Source organism: Branchiostoma lanceolatum, chromosome 1 (assembly GCF_035083965.1).
Source record: "Branchiostoma lanceolatum isolate klBraLanc5 chromosome 1, klBraLanc5.hap2, whole genome shotgun sequence".
Classification (NCBI taxonomy): domain Eukaryota; kingdom Metazoa; phylum Chordata; class Leptocardii; order Amphioxiformes; family Branchiostomatidae; genus Branchiostoma; species Branchiostoma lanceolatum.
The window spans coordinates 30,947,342-30,972,810 of NC_089722.1; the positions used below are offsets into that span (position 1 = coordinate 30,947,342).

The 25,469-nt window shown below is 42.7% G+C and overlaps 2 protein-coding genes and 1 long non-coding RNA gene across 5 annotated transcripts; 1 reads left to right on the forward strand and 2 right to left on the reverse strand.

Annotated features, from left to right (window-relative positions):
- Positions 1 to 300: 300 nt before the first annotated feature.
- Positions 301 to 2,724, reverse strand: LOC136448454 (uncharacterized). The gene is made up of 3 exons (XR_010757881.1): positions 1,881 to 2,724; positions 1,241 to 1,411; positions 301 to 358 (listed from the first exon to the last, which is right to left on the reverse strand). It is a non-coding gene; the product is annotated as an uncharacterized lncRNA (long non-coding RNA).
- A 4,806-nt stretch (positions 2,725 to 7,530) lies between these two features.
- On the forward strand, positions 7,531 to 15,601 carry LOC136448459 (leucine-rich repeat and immunoglobulin-like domain-containing nogo receptor-interacting protein 3). 2 transcript variants are annotated; one of them, XM_066448026.1, is made up of 3 exons: positions 7,531 to 7,715; positions 11,776 to 13,018; positions 13,220 to 15,601. In XM_066448026.1, the coding sequence occupies exons 2-3, from the start codon at positions 11,789 to 11,791 to the stop codon at positions 13,988 to 13,990; spliced, it is 2,001 nt and encodes a 666-aa protein (XP_066304123.1). In that variant the 5' UTR covers positions 7,531 to 7,715; positions 11,776 to 11,788; the 3' UTR covers positions 13,991 to 15,601. The 2 variants fall into 2 exon arrangements, with proteins under 2 accessions (XP_066304123.1, XP_066304131.1); XM_066448034.1 differs by lacking the exon at positions 7,531 to 7,715 and adding an exon at positions 8,006 to 8,325.
- A 717-nt stretch (positions 15,602 to 16,318) lies between these two features.
- On the reverse strand, positions 16,319 to 25,382 carry LOC136448558 (coiled-coil domain-containing protein 74A-like). 2 transcript variants are annotated; one of them, XM_066448179.1, is made up of 9 exons: positions 24,555 to 25,382; positions 23,797 to 23,844; positions 22,441 to 22,488; positions 21,686 to 21,809; positions 20,088 to 20,266; positions 19,384 to 19,475; positions 18,762 to 18,871; positions 17,637 to 17,696; positions 16,319 to 17,323 (listed from the first exon to the last, which is right to left on the reverse strand). In XM_066448179.1, the coding sequence occupies exons 1-9, from the start codon at positions 24,919 to 24,921 to the stop codon at positions 17,185 to 17,187; spliced, it is 1,167 nt and encodes a 388-aa protein (XP_066304276.1). In that variant the 5' UTR covers positions 24,922 to 25,382; the 3' UTR covers positions 16,319 to 17,184. The 2 variants fall into 2 exon arrangements, with proteins under 2 accessions (XP_066304276.1, XP_066304268.1); XM_066448171.1 differs by having other exon boundaries at positions 22,441 to 22,503; positions 24,555 to 25,366.
- Positions 25,383 to 25,469: the final 87 nt, after the last annotated feature.

Below are 25,469 nucleotides of genomic sequence, written 5' to 3' on the forward strand. Positions count from 1 at the left end.
TCAAGAATATATTATACTGACGAAGCGGTTCTCACATTGAAATTGGTACATCCCATCCTATTAGTTATATTTAGTCGGGGGGAAGGGAGGTTTGCGCTTGGGAAACGAATCATATTGCAACACATGTATTGAACGCTTTCATTGATCTGTTGTTATTGTGTAGATAAGTATATTACTGTTTAAGATATTCCTGTTTTGTATGATGGCACGTAATATAAGTTTTATTAACTTGAGTTCGTTGCCATCCTGTCTGTATCTGTTGTTCATGTTGTTTAATAAAAAAGAAATAAAAAAAAAAGAAACAAGGCACCCTGTCCCCTGGCCATGTCGTCATGTCGTCTACACCCTGCGGCAGCACCTGTCAAGGAAAATTTCAGTTACTTTACTTTGAAGTTCATCCGTGTTGGTAGAAATCATTCTGAATTAATGTTGCAAATTGATTTTAGATAAAACACGTGATTAGGTGAGCAGTAGGTCATATGTTGCAGAAAGTCTATGGCGCCCCCCGTCTCTGTTGAGGGATGGTTGTAGAGCCCGGATGTAGATACTACTCTGCATAAAGTGACGTCACAGAAGCAGTGGATTGCTCATTCCTTGATAAAGACTGGAGCAGATGAGTCGAAAATTTGGGTAGGTCAAATTTTTGTGTTGGCAATTTGCAGTTCTACTTTGATTCAGAAAGACTTCAGTTACTTTTCAGCAATGCAAAGAGGACAACAACTTGAGCAAGGGTCATCATCAGATGAGGCCACATTTGAAAAGTTAAGCAGAAATACACAACTTGCAAAACCAACACGGCAATCAAACATAACTCTCGCCCCTTCGACAATACATCCTTAGTACTGCTATTTTTGTCTGTGGTACCAATTAAGTAAACTTAGGTTTTATCTTATCTGTTGGTCCAAGCATTGTATGAAAAATGTCGTTTTATATTCATTGCCTTATGCAAAAGTGAACATTACAAATTCCAAGCAAAGTTATATATTAGCCGGGTGGATTTTGGGGTGTGACTTAGTAAATATCGCATAGATTAGATCTGTATCATATACAAACACGCACACGAAGGCAAAACTCATTCGTGGGGGAGTAAAATGTCTTTACCTTATCAAGATCTCAACTTCATGACAGAGAAACAGTTCTTTTCCATTACCTCTTTATAAGTTTTATATCATATAGCGTCTCATATAGTACTCTCTTAAGCAGACCAAAGATTTGAATTTGAAAATAAAGAAGTCCTGACCAGCTGCCTCTATGTTGTAGGTTCCTGTCCACGGTACAGTGAAGTGTTGTACCCCTTTATGTAGCGTCACCAAGTGTTCATGGTTCTGTCCCCTGTAGTGGTTACCCAGGGTAGTGGGGCCCAGACGGCCGGTGGTACCCAGGGTGGTGAACTTGGCACTTCGGAAGGTATCTAAAGAGGATACAGATTATGTTACAGTGCTCATCGGGGAAACAGCATTGGAGTTGGGATATGTCTGTAATTAGCAAGTAATTGAACAACAAATGAGGCTAAATGGCGCCCGATAGGTCATGGTTTGCCTGTCCTAAAAACTCCTCTATGCATATACTCCACGGTACTAGCCAGCTGCAGTACGCGTTGTTCCATCATTTGACGGAATGTTGTTGCATATGATGGAAAATTATTAAACCATTCCGTCAACCTTGACGAAATCCATGAGTATAAAGATGTCCAAAGTTAAAAAATTGATAGAAGTTTGTACAAGGTGACAGAAAAAAGAAGACTCTCAGTTGTAGGATCTTTCCGTCAATGGGAATTGGGATGATGGAAAGACATTTCAAGCTAGCTAGAACACTGTATAGATCTACTGAGAAACTTTGAATTGCTTCAGATGAGAACAATGACACATCGGAAAACGTACCGGCAATGTCGCCAAGGATGATTTCCGGATCCCTTTCTTTCCTTTCCGTCCTCGGCTTAAACATGACGTCATCGATGTCGTCAGGAATGTCCGAAGCTGGACCTTTCAACAAATATTCCAGCCGTGCCGTGACGTCAGAGTACAACGGTTCATGACGTCAAAGTCACTGCCATGCTCCACGACTTTCTGTGAGAAGTCCACTGTGCTGGACATGCAGACAGCCTAAGGTGCTCTCAACACTGTCTGCTGTAGCAGAGAGCTGCTTGGAACGGGTTGCTGTAAAAGCCGCCAACTTTCCTTTTATTTCAGCTTGCTTGCGTCTGACAAGGCCAGTAAGATACTTGATCTCTTCTTCTGCAGATGCATCTACGTCGTCTGTGGCTTTTTTGCTCCTACTGTCAAGCTCAACTTGCTTCTTGGCAACGGCGATTGCCATATCTCGGTATTCCTCGAACTTGGGCCAGGCGGCTGCCAGCGTTCCTTTGATCTTGGCCCTAGCTTGGCCTGCAATGTTTCCCAGGTAGTCGTACGTGTGTTCCTTGTGCTCGAGTACCGTGCAGTCTCGGCAGATGGGGCACTGGCATGTCTCACAGTAGAACTTCAACTTCTCATCCTCGTGTTTCGGACAATTCGGCAGTGATCTTGATTTCATCGATGACGTCTTGTTGACCAACCGCTTTTTCAGCTCGGACACACAGAGGACTTCGTGATTGCGCGTGCGTAGGACTCGACGGTGGGAGCGAGCGCATTCGCCACACAAGAACTCTTCACAGACAACACAGCCGCCACTAGCCGCTTCCTCGCACAGATCGCAAGACACTTTGTCTTCATCCTTGCTAACCATATTCTTGGGTCATTCTTATGAGCCTCAAGGGTGTCCCTCAGGCTCAGGACGAAAAAGTTGTCTTTGAACCCGGCGACACCGCCCCCCGGAAGTACGGTTTCGGTCCGACATGTTGGACACAGAAACTTGTCCGTCACTTTACCTTCAAGTTTCTCCAGACAATCCTTGCAGAAGGTGTGAAGACATGGCAGTACTTTGGGGTTCTTAAAGTGTTCTAAGCAGATCTTACACGCAAGAAGGTTCCCCGAAATCTGGCTGCTGAGTATGGCCTCCGCCATCTCTACCGCTGAATGTCTGACGGTACCAGGGGCAAAGGGTAAAACTTACTATCAACAATGAGCCTTGTTAACCGTACGCGTGTGACGGTTTGGTTTCGCTGGTACAGGGCAACAATAAGATAATGCTAGTTTTTTTCCTCAAATAAGGCCATGTTTATTCGATTATATGGATGATATCCTCTGGGAACCCCAAAACTGATGCGAGCGTGCGAATAGAATAAAAAGTTTGGCAAAAAGACATTATGAAATCCACGTGGTCAGGAAGGTTGAACAAATGACTAGTATTTGAGTTTGGCATTTTCTTCTTTGACTTTATAATTGACTTGGCATTCTACGACATTCGTTTATGTTTCCCGAAATATTTGCTTGCAATTTACGACATGTATTTGCTCATTTTGTAGCATGTATGATTTACAGCATGGTAAAAACTATTTTTTGGTAGAAACGGACGAAAATTGATGCGCGCGTGGATGTTATCCAAATAATCGAATCAAAATGGCCCAACTTATGGTCGTCCTCTAATTTATAGCCGAAACAGTCGTGAATCTTAGGGGAATGCTATTTTTCCTCCATACTATTGAAACAAGCTATTTGCCACCAAAAGATCAAGACCATAGCACGCCCAGGTCAAAAGATACAAAAAACGAAAGTTCTGCTGCAGTACCAAAGTCACGTACTAGGGGGCCCAAAATCGACCTTGACCTTCGTCTTCCTAACACATACCCACATGTGCTGGCTACAGCAATATCCAGAAGCACAAACACATAGACACGCACACACAGACACAACCAAAACAATATGTACATTTTTCATGGAGATGAAAGATAGTTATATTACAGTTTACTTTGTGCGCTTTAAATGTGTTCTCATATTTCAGCCGGACCAAAGCCATGTGTGATGAGCTGCAGTATTAGACCTGTACAGACAGGTATGAGGCCCCAAATACTTCACGCGACAAATAGTACTAGCACTATATTATTTGCGATAGAAGGTCAAGGATCTAGAGTCTCGCTTGATTTAATAGCGCTTCATGTGTATGATTTTGCTCCAAACTCTGGTTTGATGGAAACCACCGTTAACGTAAATGTTGCTCTAGTTCAGGCAGGACAAGGAACGCCATCAACCAAGGCGGTAGCTCAAAATAAACCAGTCTATTATGATATACTTCATTTCATGATCATTTTATGATCATGAGTAGAGCTGACTGAAACCCATAGTATAAAACAATATCGTCATGTCACTGTCCCTACCGTATAATCTACCAGCGGGATTCCATTTGCACATAGCATTGCAGTTAAGATGGTTATTTTCTTTATTGACACGTTCTCCATGTTCAAATCGACCCCCATCTTGGAGTATTAAGTTAAAGTAAATTCCCGTTTGCTTACGGCCGCCACACCATTTCAGGTGAGACAACACGACAGTGTTGTTCACCCAGTAGGGCGTTGTCGGTGGTGTTTTCGTAGTGTTCATGTGGCCTGTGTTTGGCCATGGCCGTCTATTATCTTAAGACACCTGAGGGGGTCTCAAGCAACTTAAAGGGGTCTTCAAGGTCAACAACAGTGTCTTAGCAGACCCCCCGCCCCCTCGGTGCTTGTCGTTTATTTAGTACCCATAGTTTTATATATTTGTGCGTTGTCTTCTTTTTTCTTTCAATTGTTTATGTAGAACTCGTCGAGAATAATGTCCCTGTACCAGCTGTTTTCCAAAATTTTCCGTCCCTTTAACTGTGGCCGTTAAGTATTTTGCCAGTCACCCATGTTGTTGTGTCAACCGTCCTTGTTATTCCGCCACCCTTCAGAGGAAGGATGGCAAACACCTTAAGAACACAGACCTAACCCTTGTGTAGAACAAGAGTCCTTTCTTAAGGGTATAGGGCTAGGCGAATAATGGAACTTCTTGTTGACATATTAAAGACTACTCAATTCCAACAGTTTAAAACCTACATTGTTAACGTAACCTGTCTTGAATTAACGTTAACATTAGATATGAAAAAATGGTGGAAATTCAGATGTGCGTTTGGCTGCTGTCATCCTCGCGTGCTCGTTGTAAAGCAACTTTTTTTCTCGGAAACAACAAAAACTTTTTACCCAGAAGTATCCACAGGTTTCAGTTAAAGGCTCTATCTCTAAGAACCCGTATTCTCACCTGTATTAATCATTGCATTACTCAGCCTTAAAGGCGCTCAGAGTAAGGCCGCAGATAAGGTGTCCTTGTTGCCACGGGAAGTAAATAAACAATGTGTCGTCACGTCCGCCATTGTGAATGAATAGGCACATTCACCGGGGTGCGAGATTACAAGGCGTTAGTCAGACAATGCGACATACCTGTAGAGCACTGTAGCCTCGCGACCGGGCGCAGAGGACACGCGAACACCTGATAACGTTACAACAGCAAAGTGTGTCCGTTAGCCAATGCGTTGCTTGGAAAAGCCTTTAGTCTAATACCAGAAATGCTGTATATTTTCTAAGCTTGAGGGTTTTACAAACGTAGTCTCTACCAAACTAACTACGCCTGGGTACAGGGAGAAATTTGCCGTCAGGGGAGTTTGGTTCACTGAGAGGTTGTTGACCGGCCGCGCTTCGAGGTGGAAGACTGGTCTCCCGGCCAATTATTCCCTTTTTTGCCAAATCCAGTACAATCCGTATCCCCGTTGGAAGGGCTGGTGGAGGCTATAGCAAACGAAGCCTATTTCAATTTTCTATTTCTATAAAACCAAGGCCGAGGTTTTGCTTAAACTAGATACTTTACTGTAGCAAAATAGTTACTGAGAAGAGTTGATATGTCATCGTTCAAAGCTCTTCGAAAGGTGCGGGGAACGTTTGTGAATGAAGAAGGCGTTTCCCCAATCTACAATGTAAATTTGTTAACCAAACACATCCGTAAGGGCGTGCAAACATCACTACAATACTGTTTGGGCAAACAGCCAACCGGCGTTCCAAAAATACAAGCAGTTACATATTTAATTACGTCCGACCGTTCACACTAATGCGTCAATCAGTCGGTAAACATGAAATTTTCTGGAAGAAATTTGAAATATGAACCAAAAACGAAGGAAATGGATAGCTGAACAAAAGACCTCAAAATCAAATATGATATTTCCAGTGCTTGCGAGACTGGCAAATCATCACAAATTCAGTACATTGACCCAGATATAGATATGAATCTAATGCTCAGCAAAACTGCAGACCAATATTTTATAAAAAATGACATCATTCTTTTGTCGGGAAAGGTCTATTGTACGTCATATCGTTCGATTGTCAGACAGGGAGGGGAGGTTCCGGCGGCGGTGACATCATCGCAAAAATTAAAAATATTGATCTCGTTAGCCAACACACCAATCAGATCTGTAGAATTTGCATAACCTGTCTCATGGGCCTTTGGAAAATTTTGTTTTCATCGCCTCTGCTGTGTTTACATACGCATAGCGTTAACAATATCAATGCATATATAGTGCCATACACGAGCAGGTGCATTTGGTTGTGTCCACTGCAGATTAGGAATTTCTTTTTCGTGTCGGCTTCGAAACAGAACCGCGCCGGTTGTACCAACACAAAAAGCGGAATATTCAAACGATGACAGACAAAATTCACGACTAACTGTGTTCCGCACCACGCTATACACCACAAACGGTGATCTATGAGACCTTTTACATGACACCACAGAGAACCTACATCGCAGTTCCCCAGCACTCGTACGATCGGAGTCACCCTATGAGAGCACGGGGCACCTTATATGGAGTAATGAGACGGTGCTACATGCATATTCATCTAACGTGATCACGTCCACTCGAAACGACCGGTTTAATTTATGGCTTCCTACTCCCCAGTGACACTTTCACCTCAGCTTTTCCTCAAATCCCATGTGTGTCTTTTGAATGGGGTTTTGATATGGCGAAGTGCTTCCCCTAGTACTAGTGGGAAATTGCGCCCGCACAGGGACAGGTGCATTTCCAGACTACAGTCATTGGTTTAGATATGTGTGTGTCATTTCGTAGGAACGTAAGAAACGTGATATTGCATTATTTAGCTCGTCCACTGTCAGAATACCCCACTATGAAAAATGAAATCTGTCAGATTTTCTATCTATTATGGCTATGCAAAAATAGATAAATACGTTGTTGAATGTATATTTCATATGGCTTCATACACCTGTGTTAACTGGGCTGAGGCATGAAAAATATATAATACACGAAAAATGATAATTTGCACCGAGAAACAGCAAAAACGCAGATAATAATTGTTTGACCTATCAAAAAAATAAATGCACCCCCCTCCCACGACATCCTTCCTGAATCCTGACCCATTGCCCATCTACCCCCTGCGGCTCTGAATTTGATGTTTCTAACATAGCCAACGCCCAGGAAACGGTATAGGATACGTAACGGCTCCATATATTTGACCTCCTGAGAGGCCTGAATACGTGGCTACCCACCCGGGAAGTGAGTCTTACCCGCCACGTAGTGACGTCACTCGCGTATATGGGGTGATGCCAGCCGACCAATCAGCGCGCGGCGCTACCCGGTAAATAGATTCAAAACCTGGAGGTTGCCAGGCCCGGAATTGTAGGTGTTTCCTCCACATGTCATCCATTCAAACAACCAGAAAGTCGTCTTCGGACAAGTGTTGAAAACAGGGAGCACCAATTCTGACTGATTACTTCAAACTGTGAAGTCGTGTCTTTATCTCAAGTTTGTATCCAGCCAAGTTTAAGGTTAGTGTGGCATTATTTTAGGGAAATGTAATTATTTTAGTACAGTATACGAATGTGGGGTTCTGTTCCTTTTAGCATTCCATATGGAATTTGTACACAAGTCTTGTTTACATTTTTTATACACCAAGTGCCAAAATTTCCCACCACAAATAACAATATAACGTCTTATCATTCTACCAATTCTGTACTCTCTGCCACAATTCATTTATTTTTGCGAGAAACAAATTCGTGGACTATTTCACAACATTCCTATAAATTTTCCAATTTGTCTTTAGTTCCTTTTTTTCTATTCCGAAATGTAGGAAAAATCTGACCATGTCCCTTTTCGAGACAGTAATATATTCAGTCTAAAGACGCTTGTTATTATTAATGAGGAAAGCCCAGCGGGTATGATTTGGTATGTCGGATGATGCCGGGACAACCAATGAGTGCCCAGTGTTGGCTTCTAAGCCAGGCGGTAGGGAGGCGTGTCGACCAGTTGTCAATACAAAATCGGACGAGAGATCGTGAATTTCAGTTCTCCTGTTCTAGCAGAAGCAAATCTTTGTAGAAATATCGTCTGAAAAGGGATTTCCCCGACTGAACAATTTTCCAGCGGTAGATATTTAAGGTAGGTTTGGTTTTTTGTGTGTATACTAGTACTACAAGCCGGTCGTGTACTACACGTGGGCCCGTACAATAGTGAGGCTTGGCAGCGGCTGTTGTGGTTTCGCGATCAACGCCCAACCCGTACAGAAAATGCTCGTTATTTGACCCAAGCGATCCGATTTTATTGCGACAAGAGGATGCTTTAATGTTGATATGAGTCGATGTTTATATTTACTGCGTATTCCTGTTTTTGTACGGTTACATTTTCTAGTAAAAGCCTAAAACATGGCATCATGTTCTGGGTCGACATAAATGCAAATCGCCAACCGGCGTTCACATTTGAATTTTTCCTGAAATCATTTCAAGTCAAACCACTCCCAAAAAGCAGAAGAAATCAGGATCGGAACAATACAGACCGTAGAAAAATATTTTTTCGATGATATGTACCCGTATTTTCCTCAAATTCGACACCGGAACCTCGCAAATACCGGAAAGGTGTGGAATCGGGGACACCCGACAACGCCTTATTAGTGATTCACTCTGTGTACATGGGAAGTCTGCTAGAGTGGCGTGATCGAACCGTGCTTGCACATGCATGAATAATCACATTGTAAATGGCAGCCGTTCAGTTTATACGTTACCATAAGCGTTTTTTTCTTCTTTCGGGAAAACTGACAGATTTTTCTTGCTTATCTATCTCGATCCTATACAATCATCCCCGCCCTTTAAATTCCTCAAATTCTGGTTGTTTACTATGATCGCTTGGCTTGACGCGCTTCTGTCATTGGTGTTTGGACGATGTTTGTCTCCATGTGAGCCGAACCTTTCACACGAGGGCTCGTTGAGTCAGTAGACAGAAAAAAGACCACGGGGTCTTGTTACAACGGCTGAATCGTGCCATGTTGTTCGCTATTGTGTTGACTACTAAAGGCTCTAACGAACTCGTAGATCAATTTTGTATAATTTTTCTTTCTTTGCCACCCAAATCAAAATGGTAAGCCTGTTTGATAATAATGGCACAGAGAACAAATTTCTTAAATTGCGAACATTTAAAAACAGATTCCTGTGGTTTTAAAGAAGAATTTCCGAAGGAAAGACTGTTAGTGTTTGTGTGACCTCGGTTTCCTGACTTGTTGCGTTTGGACACAGATCGTATGTCTTCCTCAGACATTGGAATTCCAGAAATTCCCCCAGCGCACTTGCTGTGCAACCTAGGCCCTGCGGGAAACGTGTCAACGTTTTTACCTGAACGTTGTAAAGTACGTTACACGTTTGGCGCGTATTTCACTTTCCCTTGGAGCCCTTCCCGCCTTGTTCAAACATTTCCACACCTTTTCAAAAGCCTTGTGACGATAAGGCCTTGTTTGTTGATACCGTTTGTAGAGTTACAAATGCTCGCAGTGGCATGGTGTGAACTTTTCACCCCACGGTACCTCGCCCCCTGTCAAATACATTCATCACGCCACATACCTGTATGTTCACTATCCAAACCAAACCAAGGAAAACGCCTTTTCCTTTTGGCGGAAAAAATGTTCTAGAAAAAAAAGACGTTTGCAAAGGGAGAGTGCAAACATGAATTATCAGTTGGTAGTTTGATAACATTAAGGGGTGTGTCAGCGAACCATTACTTGTTCAACCGATAGGAAGTATGTCATGCCCCGGCTCGCGTCCGTCTCCCTTAGCGACCTATCAGCGCCCCGGAAAAATCGAACCACTTTCTCATTTGAAGGCAGCGCAACGCACCGAATGTTATTCATTTATCTGCTCGTTCTGCGTAATATTTGTGGGTAGATTAAAATTTACTGGATGTACATATTGGATTGCAGATGAGTGATCATGAAAATTAAGGTGAAAGATTGTTTAAGCAGGTTTTCCCGACATACTGTGGTTCTTTGCGTTTTGCAGCCGTCTTAAGCTTCATTTTTCAGTTCACTGCCTCCAAAGCACATCAAGCCGCACTCAGTGAACGCACATGAATTACTAACCCAAATTAATATGAATATGAAAACATAAAATGATCCAGGGGAATGACTTGAAAAGGATGGCCCTGGAAAGAAGTGCACTCCTTGATCTATTTTTATTATCAAAATTTTACCAACCTGATTTTATTCCAACGAAAGATCAAAAAAGCGCTTTGGATGTGTTTTAAGGACTTGGTCCGCAATCCTTCCAGAATCCCTGCTTAGACAGCTTAGCGCATTGTTTTCTGAAAAAAATAATTTTAGATCTAATGATATCATGAAAAATAAACAAGAGAGGCCCCCTGCTAGCGTTGTTATTCTAAGTAGTCATCGCATGGGTCACTGTCCGCATATCGCATTTCACAAACTCAAGAGGCTCTTGTTTGAAAGTCCATCCGTATGAAAATATCAGAAGTACTATATTATATAGTATAGATAGGAAGTTATGGCAAATATCACATAACCTGATCAGAGAAGCTAGCAGTCAGAAATTAAAAGCTTGTATGGCGATCTTCCAGCTCAATATCTGCTTGGAGATAAGCCTGATGAAGCGTTCCGCTGAATTCTTCACATTTTGTTTGGGTATCTCCTTGAAGAAAGAACCACAAGCTTGTTTGATCTTGGAGAGGTTGAGATATGCCTTGGAGAAAACACAATCGAAGGCCACTTGTATATTACGTCGCCGATAAGTACATGGCGCGACTACTTAGATATTTCTCGATATGACGCCACATTCCAATCTGACGCTATCACGCGTTTTATCTCCACAGAAGGAAATATTTAGTTAGATTCTGACGTTATTCGAAACAGCTGTCAAAGTCACTTGAAAAATTCCAAACGAAGAAGACGCCACCGCCAGTGCTGCATTGTTTATTGTATCATCGCCTGTATGGTAATCGTCATCTCAAGGGCATCGGTGTCAACAGCTGCCGTTCGTCACCGAAAATTAAAACCTTAAATGGCTTTTGAAATTTGAATATTCCACCCTGGTGCTCACCCTATATCACAAATGGCCAATGCAGGAAATTTTCAGAAGATTGCGGAGTGGCTGTGGGAAAGCGTCGCGCTCATATTTCTAAAAGGCTTCGCTACGGTGTGACTTTCGGCAAATCCACTCTGATTTGATAAGATCTAAGAAGTGGCCGGTTGTTTTTCAATCAAACTTTTACCCCCCTTATCTTGCCCAGGGCCACTCACCACCGACTGAAAGCGATTACATGGGCGGCCCTTGTTCTGATTATAAATCCACGTTGTGAGGCCAACTGTCAGTGTCAGAAAAGCGAGGGCAATCACAGAATATTAAAAAAATCTTCCGCTGCTGTACATAATTCTTGATCTTGTACCATTTCACCATTTTTACACACTATAATGTCAAAATAACATCTCCACAGCTTTCGAAACGGATCTGTTTTATTAATATTCCTTTCATTCTTGGACTGTCCATACGAAAATGTCCATATGTATGCCACACGGTTGCCACATATTTATGTCTCTTTCTCTCTTCTTTCCAGAATTCGTTGCAGAATGACTTCTCGACTAGTTGCAGCCGTCCTGACGGCCTGTGTGGCCGCCGTGGTGTGGTGCCCCCGGTCCGTCTCAGCCGTGCACGCGTGCACGTCCGAGGGAGACTCGGCCAAGTGCGAATGTCCCCACCAGTTCGGCACCATCGACTGCAGCGACAAGAGTCTGACCGAGGTCCCCGACCAAGTCCCCTCCACCGCCGGCTACCTGGACCTCAGCTTCAACGCCATCTCGACCCTCCGTCGGGACCAGTTCGCTCGCGGTAACTTCACCCGTATGTGGGGGCTCCAGCTGGGCAACAACCAGATCGACTCGGTGGAGGCCGGCGCCTTCAACAACATCGGCGACCTGAACCACCTGCGCCTGGACAACAACCAGCTGACGGTGGTCACAGCCGGCATGTTCCAGGGCCTGGGTACCGTCACGCACCTGTCCATGGACTACAACCAGATCCACACCATCGAGGAAGGCGCGTTCGCCGTCTTCGAGAAGCTGTACGTTCTCAGTATCCAGGGCAACCAGTTGGCGACGTTGACGGCTACGATGTTCCAGGGGGCCCGCCTACCGGAGTACGGCTCCCAGTTCAACTTCCGTTACAACCGCATCGACACCATCCAGAGCGGCGCAATGGCCCCCCTGCGGAACCTGGAGGAACTGCACCTGACGGGAAACAAGCTGCAGACCGTGGAGGAAGGCTCGCTGGACGGCTTGAACAACCTGGAGTCGCTGTACATCAGTGAGAACCCCCTCCAGACCATCAAGCCGAACAGCCTGAAGGACTTGAAGAACGTGCGTAGCCTCAGCATCCAGTCCACCAACATGACAAAGATCGAGGCCGACGCGTTCGCAGGCATGGACAACCTGGAGTCCCTCGATCTCCAACACAACAAGATCGACGACATCGCCCCCAACACTCTCCAGGCCGTCCCGACCCTCAAGGTCCTCACCCTGCGTTACAACAACCTCACGATCGTCAAGAGCGGGATCTTCGAGAACGCCCCTCACCTGGAGCAGCTGGACCTGTCCCACAACCCCATCAGCCAGGTGGAACGTCACAGCTTCCGGGCGCTCCCTACCATCTCCACCCTGCACCTGGACCACACCCAGCTGTCCGCCATCGACCCGGAGGCCTTCGTTGGAGGAGACTTCGGCAGCGTCTACATCGACCTGTCCTACAACAAGATGGCCACCATGCCTGTTCCCGTGTGCCGCCAGCTCTTGAACCTCGGCCAGGTAAGTTTGAAAGACTTCTTGTTTTTCTTCTCTTTTGTAGCACCTTCGTTATTTTGCTAAAGCTTTAACGCTTTAAAAAAGAGCAACGACTGCTGGACAATGTTGATTCCAAACTCAATGATATCGTACATAAATTATTGTCTTGTCCTTGAAACGCTGAAATGTATGCTGACAGGCGTGTTCACTTGTGTTTCCCCATAGGTTGATCTGCACGGCAACCCCTTCAGTTGCGACTGCCGGATGAAGGATCTGCTGAGCGGCTGCGGCAGGCTGGTCTCCGGTCTGAACGCACAGATCTCGTGCCACGGACCCCAGCCCCTCGCCGGCCGGCCCCTGAAGGACGTCACCGCCGACCTTCTCGTCTGCAGCCCTCCCAGCATCACCGACGCCCACAACATGGCTAAGACCACCGTCGGAAACGTCTTCGCCCTGCCCTGCGGCTCAAGCGGGTCTCCTCAGCCGATCGTCGAGTGGACCCTCCCGTCCAGCATGAAGCTGAGACAAGGCGAGCAGAGCGAGCGTTTCTCCGTGGGCACCGACGGCACCCTGACCATCGACACGGTCGTGGCAGCCGACAGCGGCTCCTACAAGTGTACCGCCATGAACACTGAAGGGTCCGAGCTCGCTATCTCTCGTCTGGAAGTCGCCATGTCTGATGACACCAACTCTGCACCAGAGGGCAACTCCACAGCGATCCACCTCCCCGAGGAGCCGTCCAACCCCGTCCAGCTCGCCCTGGTCGTCACCCTGTGCGTGATCCTCGGCGTCCTGCTGGTTCTGCAGACCGTGTACGTCTGGTTGTGGCGGGAGCGCAGGCGGTGCCGCAGCCAGAAGGCGCGCACCAACGACGTCGACCGCCGGGGCCTCATCCCTCTAGCCGACGCTAACCAACTCGAGGACGGTAGGCTAGTATACACGGACACAAACGGCGACATAGCGTACACGCCCAGAGGAAAGGACTCGGCTGCGTGATGCGTCACTGTAGCTAGGTCTTAGAATAGATAGTGCTTTTTCTGTAAATTAAAAAAAAGGGAAAAAATTGTTATTTAATTCGTATTCTTACCTGTGGAATTTGTTGTATCAAAATGCAAATGCAATGACTTTTGTTGTTTTGTGATATCACTATCTGCAAGAACTGTTAGAGGGAGCTGTCTATAGAGTCGTGGAGCTTTGGAAGTGATATTTTAAAAATCCTTGTCACTACTTTGTATATATAAAGATGATTTAAATATGGCAGCTTGCACTTGTGCTGCTTCTCAACATGACTAATATTAGTCTTTTGGGCCACAAAGAAAAATGTCATTTTTTTTTTACACCCAGAGAATTCTTTGTAATCGTCTGACTTAAAAAAAAAAGCATCTCAATTTTGTACATATTTTCTGTAAATTATGTGAAATAGTTTAGGTAGTTAAGCAATCTTCGTAAGTTGTCTTAAGTAACTTTCCTTCCCCTTTGAAAGATCTGACATATGTTGCCTGGTCTTATTTCTCAAACATCAAAGTGACAGAACACATAGGCATAGATCCAAAAACTTGCATCATATGGAACATTCCTTGGCATTTTACTGTGTAATCAGTATGCAGTTTTTGGCATAGATGTAACGAGAAAGCCTCGCCATGGCCAGCTTCCTTCAATGTATGCACTTTTATATTGGCAGCTTGATAGCACAACTGTGCATGGAGAGAACAAAGAAAAGGAAGTAACGATTGGTTTATGATATGGAAGATTAAGAAATGAGAAAGCAGTGAAAACAATTGTCTACTAAAACATCAGTGAAAGATGTCAGTGCAGTAATTCAGAATCCGATGGGCAATATGACAAGGAATTCCATGTGAGAGATGACATTGTACATTGAAGATGCTTTGGGCCTCACCTGTAACTGGAAGTACAAGTTGTGCTGTTTTAACTGGCTTATTTGAATTAGGATGCACTTTTGTTACATTTTGCAGTATGGTGGAAATCTTTGCCATTCGTCACTTTATTTTCTGAGCTGAGTTTTACTTCTGTGAGCTGAGTTTTCCGTTTGTTGCAACTTTTTCTAGGCCGGAGTGGAGCTGTATATTGTGGAAGGGAAACTTTGCTCTTGTGGTCAGCACTTTATTTTGCAATGCAATACTTCTATTTTTCTGGAATGTGTGTTTTTATGCTTGTACCTCAATCATTCTGTGTTTGTCAATACAGACCACCACACAATTTCAGAACAGAAAATATTTCAGATTGTTTTCTGTATTGTCGATGTTTCAGCTTTGATATTGAGTTCGCCATATGTTCAGCTTTGAAACCATTTGTATGATATATCATGACACAAACTTGTAAATAGACGATAGGTGGCATAAGAAAGAGTTCGCAATGTTTTTCGTGCACTGCTTTGTTCCAGTGCAATATAAAATCAACCACTTGTGTTGCTCGAAATATGCTACTTTGTGAATATGTTTGTTGTTTGTATAATTTATTATTTATAATGGAATTTACTAAATATGAATGAAAAAATGAAGCTTCTTGTTGTCCACTGTAAAGTGTGTAAGAAAACAGCAGCTTTTGCTATATAAGCATTTTTGTACAAAAATAAACCATCGAAATTGATACATGTGTTTGTGTTTTCATGACTGCCAAATACAGAGAACAAGATTTTAAGAAATGTGTGCATATGATGTGGAGGAGTAATGCTTGTCTGAGACTGAATGTAGAGATGGGATGATTTTGAATGATTCAATAATGGAAAGAAATACTGGCACAAATAGTGATTGGAGAGAAGGCGCCATGTCTACAAGAATTTGTTCCTAGCAAACCAAGGAAAATCCCTACTCTTACTGGCAAGTGTGGTGGGATGTCCAGTTCCCTTCAAGTATATTACGACAACTAGAGGGCCTTTTAGACCATAGGCATAGGGGCAGTGGCTTACTGTCCACCAACTTTTGGCTTGGCAACATAATAAAAAAACCAGGACAAAATAGAAAGCCAGACAAAAACGCCTAAGACATCAAAAACAAGCCAGAGACAAACCTCTGCTTGGAGAGTACTTAACTTGTACTGGCGCAAGGAGTTCACCATGCATTCAGGAGGTCAGGGGTTCAAACCCTGGTAGCGTGAAGGACGCCGTCTTTACAACGTCAATGGTGCATACTGCTTTCTCTACTTAGCACTTGGCACTTAAATTGTGAGAAAAAGAATGGGAGTTGAACATCGTAGTGGCGTTGTGTGGCCCAAGGGCTATAGAAACGGGGACCGCACTGATATGGGAAGGATTCTAACTCTTCAAAAGAATGCCCTTCCAGGAAATAAGACACCGATACAACTTCATTCTCTGCTGTTGCATTTTTTACTTCTGGCACAATGATTGTTAACATGCTGAACTGTTCCCAGCATCTAAATCATATGTTAAAATGATATGGCATAAAATAGATATAAAGTCTTTATGAACTGTACAGGGTCGCCCAAACATTCTGAAACCCGATACCTCAGCACCATGAATACTTTACAGCGTGATCCAAAAGTTTGGGAGACCTCGTATTTTACATACCACATTTTTCAAAGCCAATCCTATTTACCTATGTCAAAGGGATTTATCTACACAAGGCGTACACAAAACAGATATGGAATTCTCTTGTGCCCTGCAAGAAGAAGCCAAATTTGTAACACACTTCACTCCTTACAAATTCTGATCTGATACAGTTCCATTTTTAGAATATTGCGTATTCAGTTCCATTTGTTTCAACCTTTCTATACATCTAAACGAGACTATAAAATCGCATAATTTGCATAGCAGTTAACATGCTTTTTCAAAACAATAATTTTCATTTCAACAATGATCAATTGGGTTATAATTTCCACTAAAACATATGTTTTGCTTTAAAATTTAGGTTTCTATTGCTACTGCATTAGAGCATGGCCATAGGTGTACTTTCAGAATTCATACTTTTACCAAAGCGGCATACATATTTTTCATAAACATATCTTGACCACAACAATGGAGATACAAAAGAAAAATGGCTATAAAAACAATGTGTATGATGATGACAATAACAATGAAAACAAAAAGGACGATGAAAATGATCTTTAAGTCAATGGGTCCTCAAATACGAAACCATGCAGCATTTTTAGTCTATTTTCTTGATATGTCAATCAGAAGGTCACATGACAGCACTAGACCAATCAGGGATGAGCTGTCACTGTAGTACCTCCTTGCGAAGCCTGGACTTCTGCGCGGCTTGGACCCGTTTCCTTCTTTCCACATTTTTGTTTCCTAACGTTGATTTCAGGGCGGGTAGAGACACTTTTTCTGTTTCTCTAAAGGCTGCCTCTGGCCTGCAAAAACCAACGAGATAATAATTAGTTTAGGATATGTCTGTTCAATGTCATGGCATATGTTCATGTAAAAAAAGCAAAGTGAATCTTTTAAGCATTATGCAGCCATAGTTTAACTTTTAATTGTTAAAGGTGAGGACAATAAACACAGAGTAATATAAAGCAATATGTACAAGAAAATTAAAAGAAAAAATAGATCAAACTACAAAAGATGGAGAAAGTTCTAAAGGCGCATTAGAAAAGTCATTTTACATTGTATTTCCCTTTTGTTTAGTGATGATACAGTAAGTATACAAAGAAAACTGGAGCTTACAATTTTTTTGTTGGATTTTTCATGGGAACTTTTGGCAACTTGGCTACACTCTCCACTTCCCTGTGAGGAAGAGAACAAGAAACAACTTTTAAGATGCAAACAATGACACTTAAACAACATGGCTAGAAATTCACTTTTGGGAACAGGCGCACTGGTGCACCTAACCTAAAAATTTAGGTGCACAGAAAAACTTTTGGGTGCACAACATACAATAAAGTAGAATGTCAGCGAAACGTATTTACAAACCCTACTGCCTCTCTTGTATGGAAGTATAAAGTTAACCTCAAAATTTTTAACAATACATCAAAGTACAACAGAGGTTATACTGTGAACGCAGAAATGTTTAGCAGGGATTGAATTTTGCAATAGGGAGAAAACGGAGTGTTTGCGGCGGTTTTGAGTTTGCGTTTGAAATGATAGTAGCGCTACAGTCACACAATGGAACGGCTTTTCGTGGTAAAGAGTTCACCGCAAAAACCGTGAACACAAAACCACCGCGAACATTTCTGCATTTACAGTATTGCTTTTTCTGATACTGTACTTGAATTTTAAGAATATGCTGTATTAGTGATTTCAGATACAGTGAAAAAGTGTTGAAAAATTTATGAATCCACTGAAAGCTGTTTGGCTTTAGTAAATTTGGTCTTCTACATTGCACTATTGAAAATACATCTAAGACAGTTTCAGACTTATTACAGCTTTCATCTATGTACATGTCACAGTAGAGATGGCGATTCAGGACAATCACCGATTGTCCTAGGACAGATCGCGATCGGAGTCTGTCCTAGGACAAACTGCGATTGGGATCTGTCCTTAGACAATAAGCGATTCTACAAGTACATATTGTGATCCCAATCTGTCCTAGGACAAACGGCGATTCTACATGCAGAAATTCTGATTACACTCTAGTAAGAATTACACAAAAGAAATCATGCACGGTCTCAGTGTAACATAGCCTCTGTTGCAGACTCCTTCCGGCTGTTTTCTTTTTCAAGTTACCGTTTTCATTTTCTTCTTCTTGGCCAGTAATGAAAATGTAATGTAATAAGAAAACAGCCAGGAGGAGTCTGCAACGGAGGCTAGCCTAAGAGACATATTGAGCCATTTTGAAGAAGAGGAACTGACCCTTCACTGGACTTGTCGTCCGCCACGTAGGCCTTAGCGAGGAGGTAGGCGTCAGGGGTCCACTTGTGAGAGTACAGGACGTCCCTCAGGTCAGACTTCAGTCTCAGCAGCTGGGAATAACACAGCATCAATCATTATTGTATTCTTTTCATATGAATAGAAATCATTTTTTCTAACTCTACAGATCAAAGCATACAGTCTACATGCTGGAATACGGAATCCCCATGATGTGTACTGGTATTTTGCTTCTCTAGCTTGCTTTTAATACGAGCACAAGGAGAAGTCTAGATGCAAGACTTCTGATCTCTATAATAATATATAATATCATATATGATATCAATAATATTATTATTAATATTGTGCGTCTAGGGGGGCCTGTTGTATAATTTCATTGGGGGCATGTTGGCCTTAGAGCTGAGGACTTGGCCTGTGTTGGCCCTGGAAACAGTCTGGCATCCAGGCTACATCGGGAGGGGCAGGAACACCATTTTTAGAAAGAAGTGCCCCTCCCTATGTCTGTAGATGCTGGGGAGGAGGACTGTCAGACTTGCTGGTTGGTCTGACAAAAATGTTATGATTTTCCACTCCCAACATCTGCTTGGAGATTGTTGAAAGAGCTCACCTCGTGTGACTGTCGGTCGCCCTTGTTCTGAAGATACTTGATGATGAGTTCACATTCCGCCAGGGTGGGGGGGCGGGGGGGCTGGCCGGGTGCTGAAGGAACAAGTTTAACATTTAGCACACTGAAGTACATGTAGCTGTAAGCCACCCTATTCTCTAGTAGTTACAGAGTTAGGCAGCAGGGAGAAAGTTAAACATAGTCATGCAATTTGCCATACATTTCATCCATTACAATTGTTGTACAATTACGTTTTTACATACACATATTATAATACTTGTATGGAAGGAAATAGGAATGTCCCTATAGCTCAACTGGTAGCAGCCTCACAGTTGAGCTCTAACTGGGAGGCCCTGGTTCAATCCTGGGTCAAGACATATCGGTTGGGGCTTCACCGGTCTTTTTTAAGGAAAGTAAGATGTGAGTCCCGTGTTCGAGGAGGTGCCTTGAGCATTTTAAAGGAGAATGGCTAGCAACCCCTCCCTGTAAAAGATATACCCTACTAATGAAACAGCAAGGAAACTTGCTGCCTTATAGTTACTAGGCACTAAGGGTCTGAACAGACGAATAAAAGGAAGTAAATGGCTAGCCTGAGTGTCATCCTAGTTAGTTCCAGGGACCTTGGTGAAAGGAGAGTATGGGAGCCCTGGAAGTAACTAGGATGACACTTAGGGTAGGAAATGGCCCCAGATTAAAGAAATACACACCTGGTACAATCTGTAGTGGGTTGAGGAGTATCTGAGGTGTCTTCACCATCTCCCGGAGCTGACTGCTCGCCAGCTGTGAGGAGTCCGTGTGGACAGCCTGCACCTGAGCGTTGCCGTGCACCTGGTAGGCATGGTCGGCCGGGGGCACCTGCGGGACCTGCACCTGCTGCAGCTGTTGCCTGGATAGAGAAGGAATATGGAAATCTTTATTGACACAACAAAAGTACAGCGACTTTCCTAAGGTCTACTACATCTATACATACAAATAGTCAAGTGGATACAAATGAATTAACCTATGCATAAATGTATATGAATAGATATGAGTTGTTGGTGCTGTTGTATACATTTTTAGTTCACCTCCAAGGGAGCAAAGTATGGTAGATCTCGAAACATTTGCAGTGGTTTTATTTCTGCAGCTTTTGCAGTGACCTCTCCAATGCAAATTCATGACACTGCAAATATGTTCTCCTTGTACTACTTTACTACAGAATTATTTCAACCGCAAATTTGGAAACAGTGCAAAATGTCCTTTTCCCTCCTACCACAAATAAAACCACTGTGAAAGTATTGTGTGTGTGTGTGTGTGTGTGTGTCCACACTGCAGTTTCTACATGTTCTGCCAGAGGGAGCAGCGCAGCTTGGGTGAATGCAGCCAGAGGGGTTGAAGTCTGCACTATCTGATTCCTTGTTGCCAACAGTGCTATTATCAGTACTTGTATTGTATGGTAAGGCCATAGCCAAAAAAATTTAAAGCGCCATTTCTTTCACAATGACTTCATATCTTTTGTCACTGTCCCTCTGATACCAGAGCTGCCTCTAACTTCAGATTTTTTTCTGTCCCCCTCTTTGTTTTGGAACACATGTTGTTGATTTTTGTTGTTAAATCTTACATTTGATTTGAAGCTTACAAAAATACATTTTCACCACTTTTATGTCATGAAGTTCAGATCTTTTTGGCGTGTAGTTGTGAAATATTCATCTCTCCTAACAAGCAAATTTCATTCCCAGAACGGACAGATCCTGAAGATTTTTTAATTATCATGGAAGCTCATCTGCGTTGGTAGTAACCATGATACAATTTGCTAAACTTTCGTCCAACACTACCAGTAAACACGGATCAAATTTTCAACAACCACTGTCGCCTTCTTCAGGATCAATAATGACCAATCACTGCCGGACATAAATTTCCTGGCACGTTTGACCAAATGCTGACGTCACGTATCTGTAAAGACAAGGGTCAATAAAGTAATGTGTCTATAACTCTCACGAGTTTACGTTCGGAAGTGATTGGTCATTTTTGATCCTGAAGAAGGCGACAGCGGTCGTTGAAAATTTGATCCGTAAATACCTTAGTGTTGGAAGAAATTTCAACATTCTTTTTGACACATATTTAAACATTACACACAACATAAATAGTTTGCTCTGGGAAGCTTTCGAGACAAACACTCTGTCTCTTCTCTTCAATCCAGTAATACGGTCAGATCTCATCTTGTAGTTCTCTTGTCACGTGACTTGATGTTGATCATCACGCCACAAGAGACACTGTCACTGTTGTCAAATTTAACATTGTATTATGTTTCTTTTGAGTTTTGTCTCACCTTCCGCTCTGCTGAATGATCTGTGTGAGGTATTGGTTCCGACTCCGGGCCTCCCGCAGGGCGTACTTCAGGTCCCGGATTTCCTCTTCCAGAAAAAGGGTCTTCAGTTCGTCTAACTTGTCCTCTGTTGGTTTGTAAAAGAGTAAAGAATTCAAACGCTGTTGTCAAGTACTGTGTCTGTATCTGAATCTGTATAGCCAGTATCACTATCAAACACTGTTGTCAAGTACTGTTTCTGTATAGGCGGTATAACCAACCTTTGACGTAACACTCCAGCTTCGCAGGCATGTGGCATGGCAGCAGCTGGTTATATTACGCTAAATGCTAAAAGCATGTTTAAATGCCATCTAGAGAGGACTTGACGAGTTTCACTCTGTGATAGTTCTAGGAAAAAATAACTTTTTGAACATATCAATACTGGGTTGATAACTCAGGTATTCGAATTTTGAAGGCATGACTATTTCTTGTTCTTTTCGGAGCTTGTATAGATACATAGTAGTTGGTAAGTCCACCAGTTTAGTATGCATGACGTATAACTTAAGGTCTAAAAATTTTTTATACAGTATTAACAACATTAATGTAAAACATGGAGTCATGAAGACAACCTTGATGCAAGATGGCACAGAAAAAAAAACATGGTGTTGAAATCATCCGGTGAATACTCAATATCATTCAAATGAGAGCTATTTTGTCCTTGAACACACCTCTTACTTGTTAAGTTAACGATAAGAACCCTTCAGAAAGCACACTCTTACCTTTTGTAGTGCTACTCTGATCTTCAGTACTGGACACAGAGCTCAGTTCTGGAACAATAGAGGCTACAGTATATATGAATATGGCAGTGGAGGGACGTTGTCAATTTATTTTCATTTACTGACTTCTTCAAACCTCAATCCCTTTTCATTGTTGGAAAGTTGAAATGTTCAGCCAAAATTTCACGAAACAACAACAACAAAATTGAGAAATTTCACAGTGGTCTTTAGCTCATTTAAATTACATTGTATACATCAAGCAAACACACTCAAGACATGCCACAAATTTTCATGTGATTGTGTCAGGTGAAAATATTGCACAGTACTAGAAGTATCATGCAAGAGTTTGCAACAGATGCTTCTTTCAAACGTTGTAAGTGATAGCATACAGATAGTGGAATTAACAGCATGCAAATACAGCGTGTTCAAAGCGTGAAAAAATATAGTGGCAGTAGAAGCCTTCAAGCCTTCTTAATACAGGGAATAATCCAAAAGGACTGGTCGGTCAAAGCAGAGAAAAGACGGGGCATAAAAGACGATGTTTGTCCAAGGGTCCTTAATTAGTTTGCAGGTGTGCAAGCGTGATCCACTGGAACACAGGGTATTTACTGACGGGGGCTTAAAGTTTGTTCGTCACACAAAAGTACAAGCGGTTGCCCCGAGAAACGACGCTGGACACAAACCAATGAATCGTCAGCCCACTCGTGTAATGATCGTCGAGAGCACTTAAGTGTTGTAAGTAAAATTTAGCTTGTTGAGTGCGTTTTGTGATGACAACTGAAATTTGGCAACGTTTTGTTGCGAGGAAAGTGGTCGGCAAGTTTTGGAACATCTGTTACTCTCGGAGAGACTCCCATTTTGTCAGTTCTGTGTAATCACTGTTTTTTACATGTTTTGTGAAATATTATACGGAATTTGGTGTGGATTTGCTTGCTGCATTCTTTACATTTTAATAACAATGATACACTTTATTTGGGTTGAAAATATAGAATTTCAGAGAACTCAAATAAATCAAAACAAAGGAACTTTACAAGAACAACATTTCAGACCTCTGACAGGTGTTCCATTGAAGGATGGATAAAGAGTGTGGTTTACACAGGTGTGCGATGGAATACCGTAAATGCCTTTAAGTTTGTGGGGATTTAATTTCGCAGTATGGAGAAAATTGAGTGTTCACAGGTGGTTTTTTGTTCGCTGTTGAAACAAGGTTGTAGGTTGGCAGAAGACAGAACAAGCATTTTCCCGATGGTTTTAAGTTTGCGGCGAAGAGATAACTGCGAAAGCAGCGAACATTAAAACACTGCGAAAATGTCAAATTTTACAGTAACATGTGACAAAACTAAGCTGTGACCAACATACCTTTCTTAGGGCTCAGTCCCTTACTCATGATCAACTTAAAATGTAGATCTGTGGATAAAAATAGAAATATAGGTTAGGTGAAAGAATCAAATACAGTGAAGTATTGCGAATTCAGTTATTTTCGCATAGACTTAGACCATCACTTAGAGTAGACTTTGCTGAAAGGTAGAAAGTAGGTTTTTTTCAGCATTTTAGTTCGTATTTGAAGCAATCCTGTGGTGAAATAGAAATACATTGGAAATGAATATTTGCAGTGTCACAAATTTGTGGTAAAGAGGTCTCTAACAAAAATAAAACCACTGCAAACATTTCAAGAAATACAGTAATTACATGTCTTATAAATACTTACTCCTTTCCTCAATTTGTCAAATCATCACTCCATTTAATAAACATTTCACATATACAATTGTGATTTAACTTTTGAAATCCAAAGCTGTTTTTCAAAGAATATTTCATGATACCAACTGAGGGACTGTGGAAAATAAAATTGTTCACTGCAAGTTTATAAGATAAATGACTCATTATGTGGTACTTGGAAAGAGCAGCCGAATGAACAACAGGTATTATGTGGCTGTGCACGAATCTTGTGGACTAACAATACTAGATTGAACCTGTTAAGAAATCTTTGAAGTAGCAGTAACAAGCTTAAGATATCGCTGTCTTAAAGTTAAAGATCTGGCAAACAAAACAGCTGTGTAAAGGGTCACATATGGCGAGTTCGAGGGAGGGGGGCATTTTTTTCTTCATATCCGACTCACCTTTATTTTCTCTCTTAAGACCTTCTATTTCGTCGTGAAGGCTTTTCAAGACGTCTCCGTGTTGCTGCTTAAGAAAGTTCATGCTTTTCTGGAGGTGTTGTGCTCTGGAGTTGGCGTCCATGTCGCCCGTACCGAACAGGTCGGAGTCCGTGCTCTCGGGAGAGAACTGCACCCTCCCCGCCGAACCCTGTCGGTCTCCCCGGTCGTCGTGCTGGCTTCCAGGCGGAGGTAGAGTCTGTAGGCGGTCCCGGAGGAAAGGCCTGGGGTACCGGGCTTTATCTAGCGTCCCAACCCGCGACCACTGCGGGAACTGGGCCTGTAAAGGCGGTAGACCCGAGGTGCTCGAGTTTGCAGCTAAACTGGACATCGTGTCAAGTAGTTGTTACAACAACACTTCGCCTCATGCAAAAGTCTTAAGTCTTTTCCTCGTGTCCTGCGACGCTCGACAGGATAAACTTGACTGTCGACTCGATCCTAGGACGTCAGGGTGTACATAAACACGAGAAAAATCCAGGAATTTCCGTCACAATGGCTGTAGAATGGGTTCTGTTCTCAGGCTAAGCTGCAGTCGTGTACTGGAACAAAAAAAATGGCTGTCTCACAGAACACAGAAAGTAAACATCACCGTTTCCCGCCAAACCGTCTTTTGCAACTTCTCGGCTACGATCCCTCGTCTTAATTATCGTCCAAGAAGGACTTGGCGACGGAACCCCTAGTCATTGCCATTTTTTGTGGTGGCCCCACTGTTGTACCCATGAACTGTAGCAATTCACCATGAAAACATTGATACATTATCATGCAAATGCCCGTTGCCAAGAAGCCACCCGCAGTAGGGAGAATTGACACTTTGACCTGACAAAGGATTAGCAATTTACAAATCTAGCGTCCCACTAAAACATAAATACAAGATATCTA

Coding starts and splice junctions, on each gene's coding strand:
- LOC136448459 (XM_066448026.1), top strand. CDS start 11,789: ATGACTTCTCGACTAGTTGCAGCCGTCCTGACGGCCTGTGTGGCCGCC. Junction 13,019..13,219: donor AGCTCTTGAACCTCGGCCAG/GTAAGTTTGAAA, acceptor GTTTCCCCATAG/GTTGATCTGCACGGCAACCC.
- LOC136448558 (XM_066448171.1), bottom strand. CDS start 24,921: ATGTCCAGTTTAGCTGCAAACTCGAGCACCTCGGGTCTACCGCCTTTA. Junction 22,504..23,796: donor GGGACTGAGCCCTAAGAAAG/GTATGTTGGTCA, acceptor TATATACTGTAG/CCTCTATTGTTCCAGAACTG. Junction 19,476..20,087: donor CCCACTACAGATTGTACCAG/GTGTGTATTTCT, acceptor TTGTTCCTTCAG/CACCCGGCCAGCCCCCCCGC.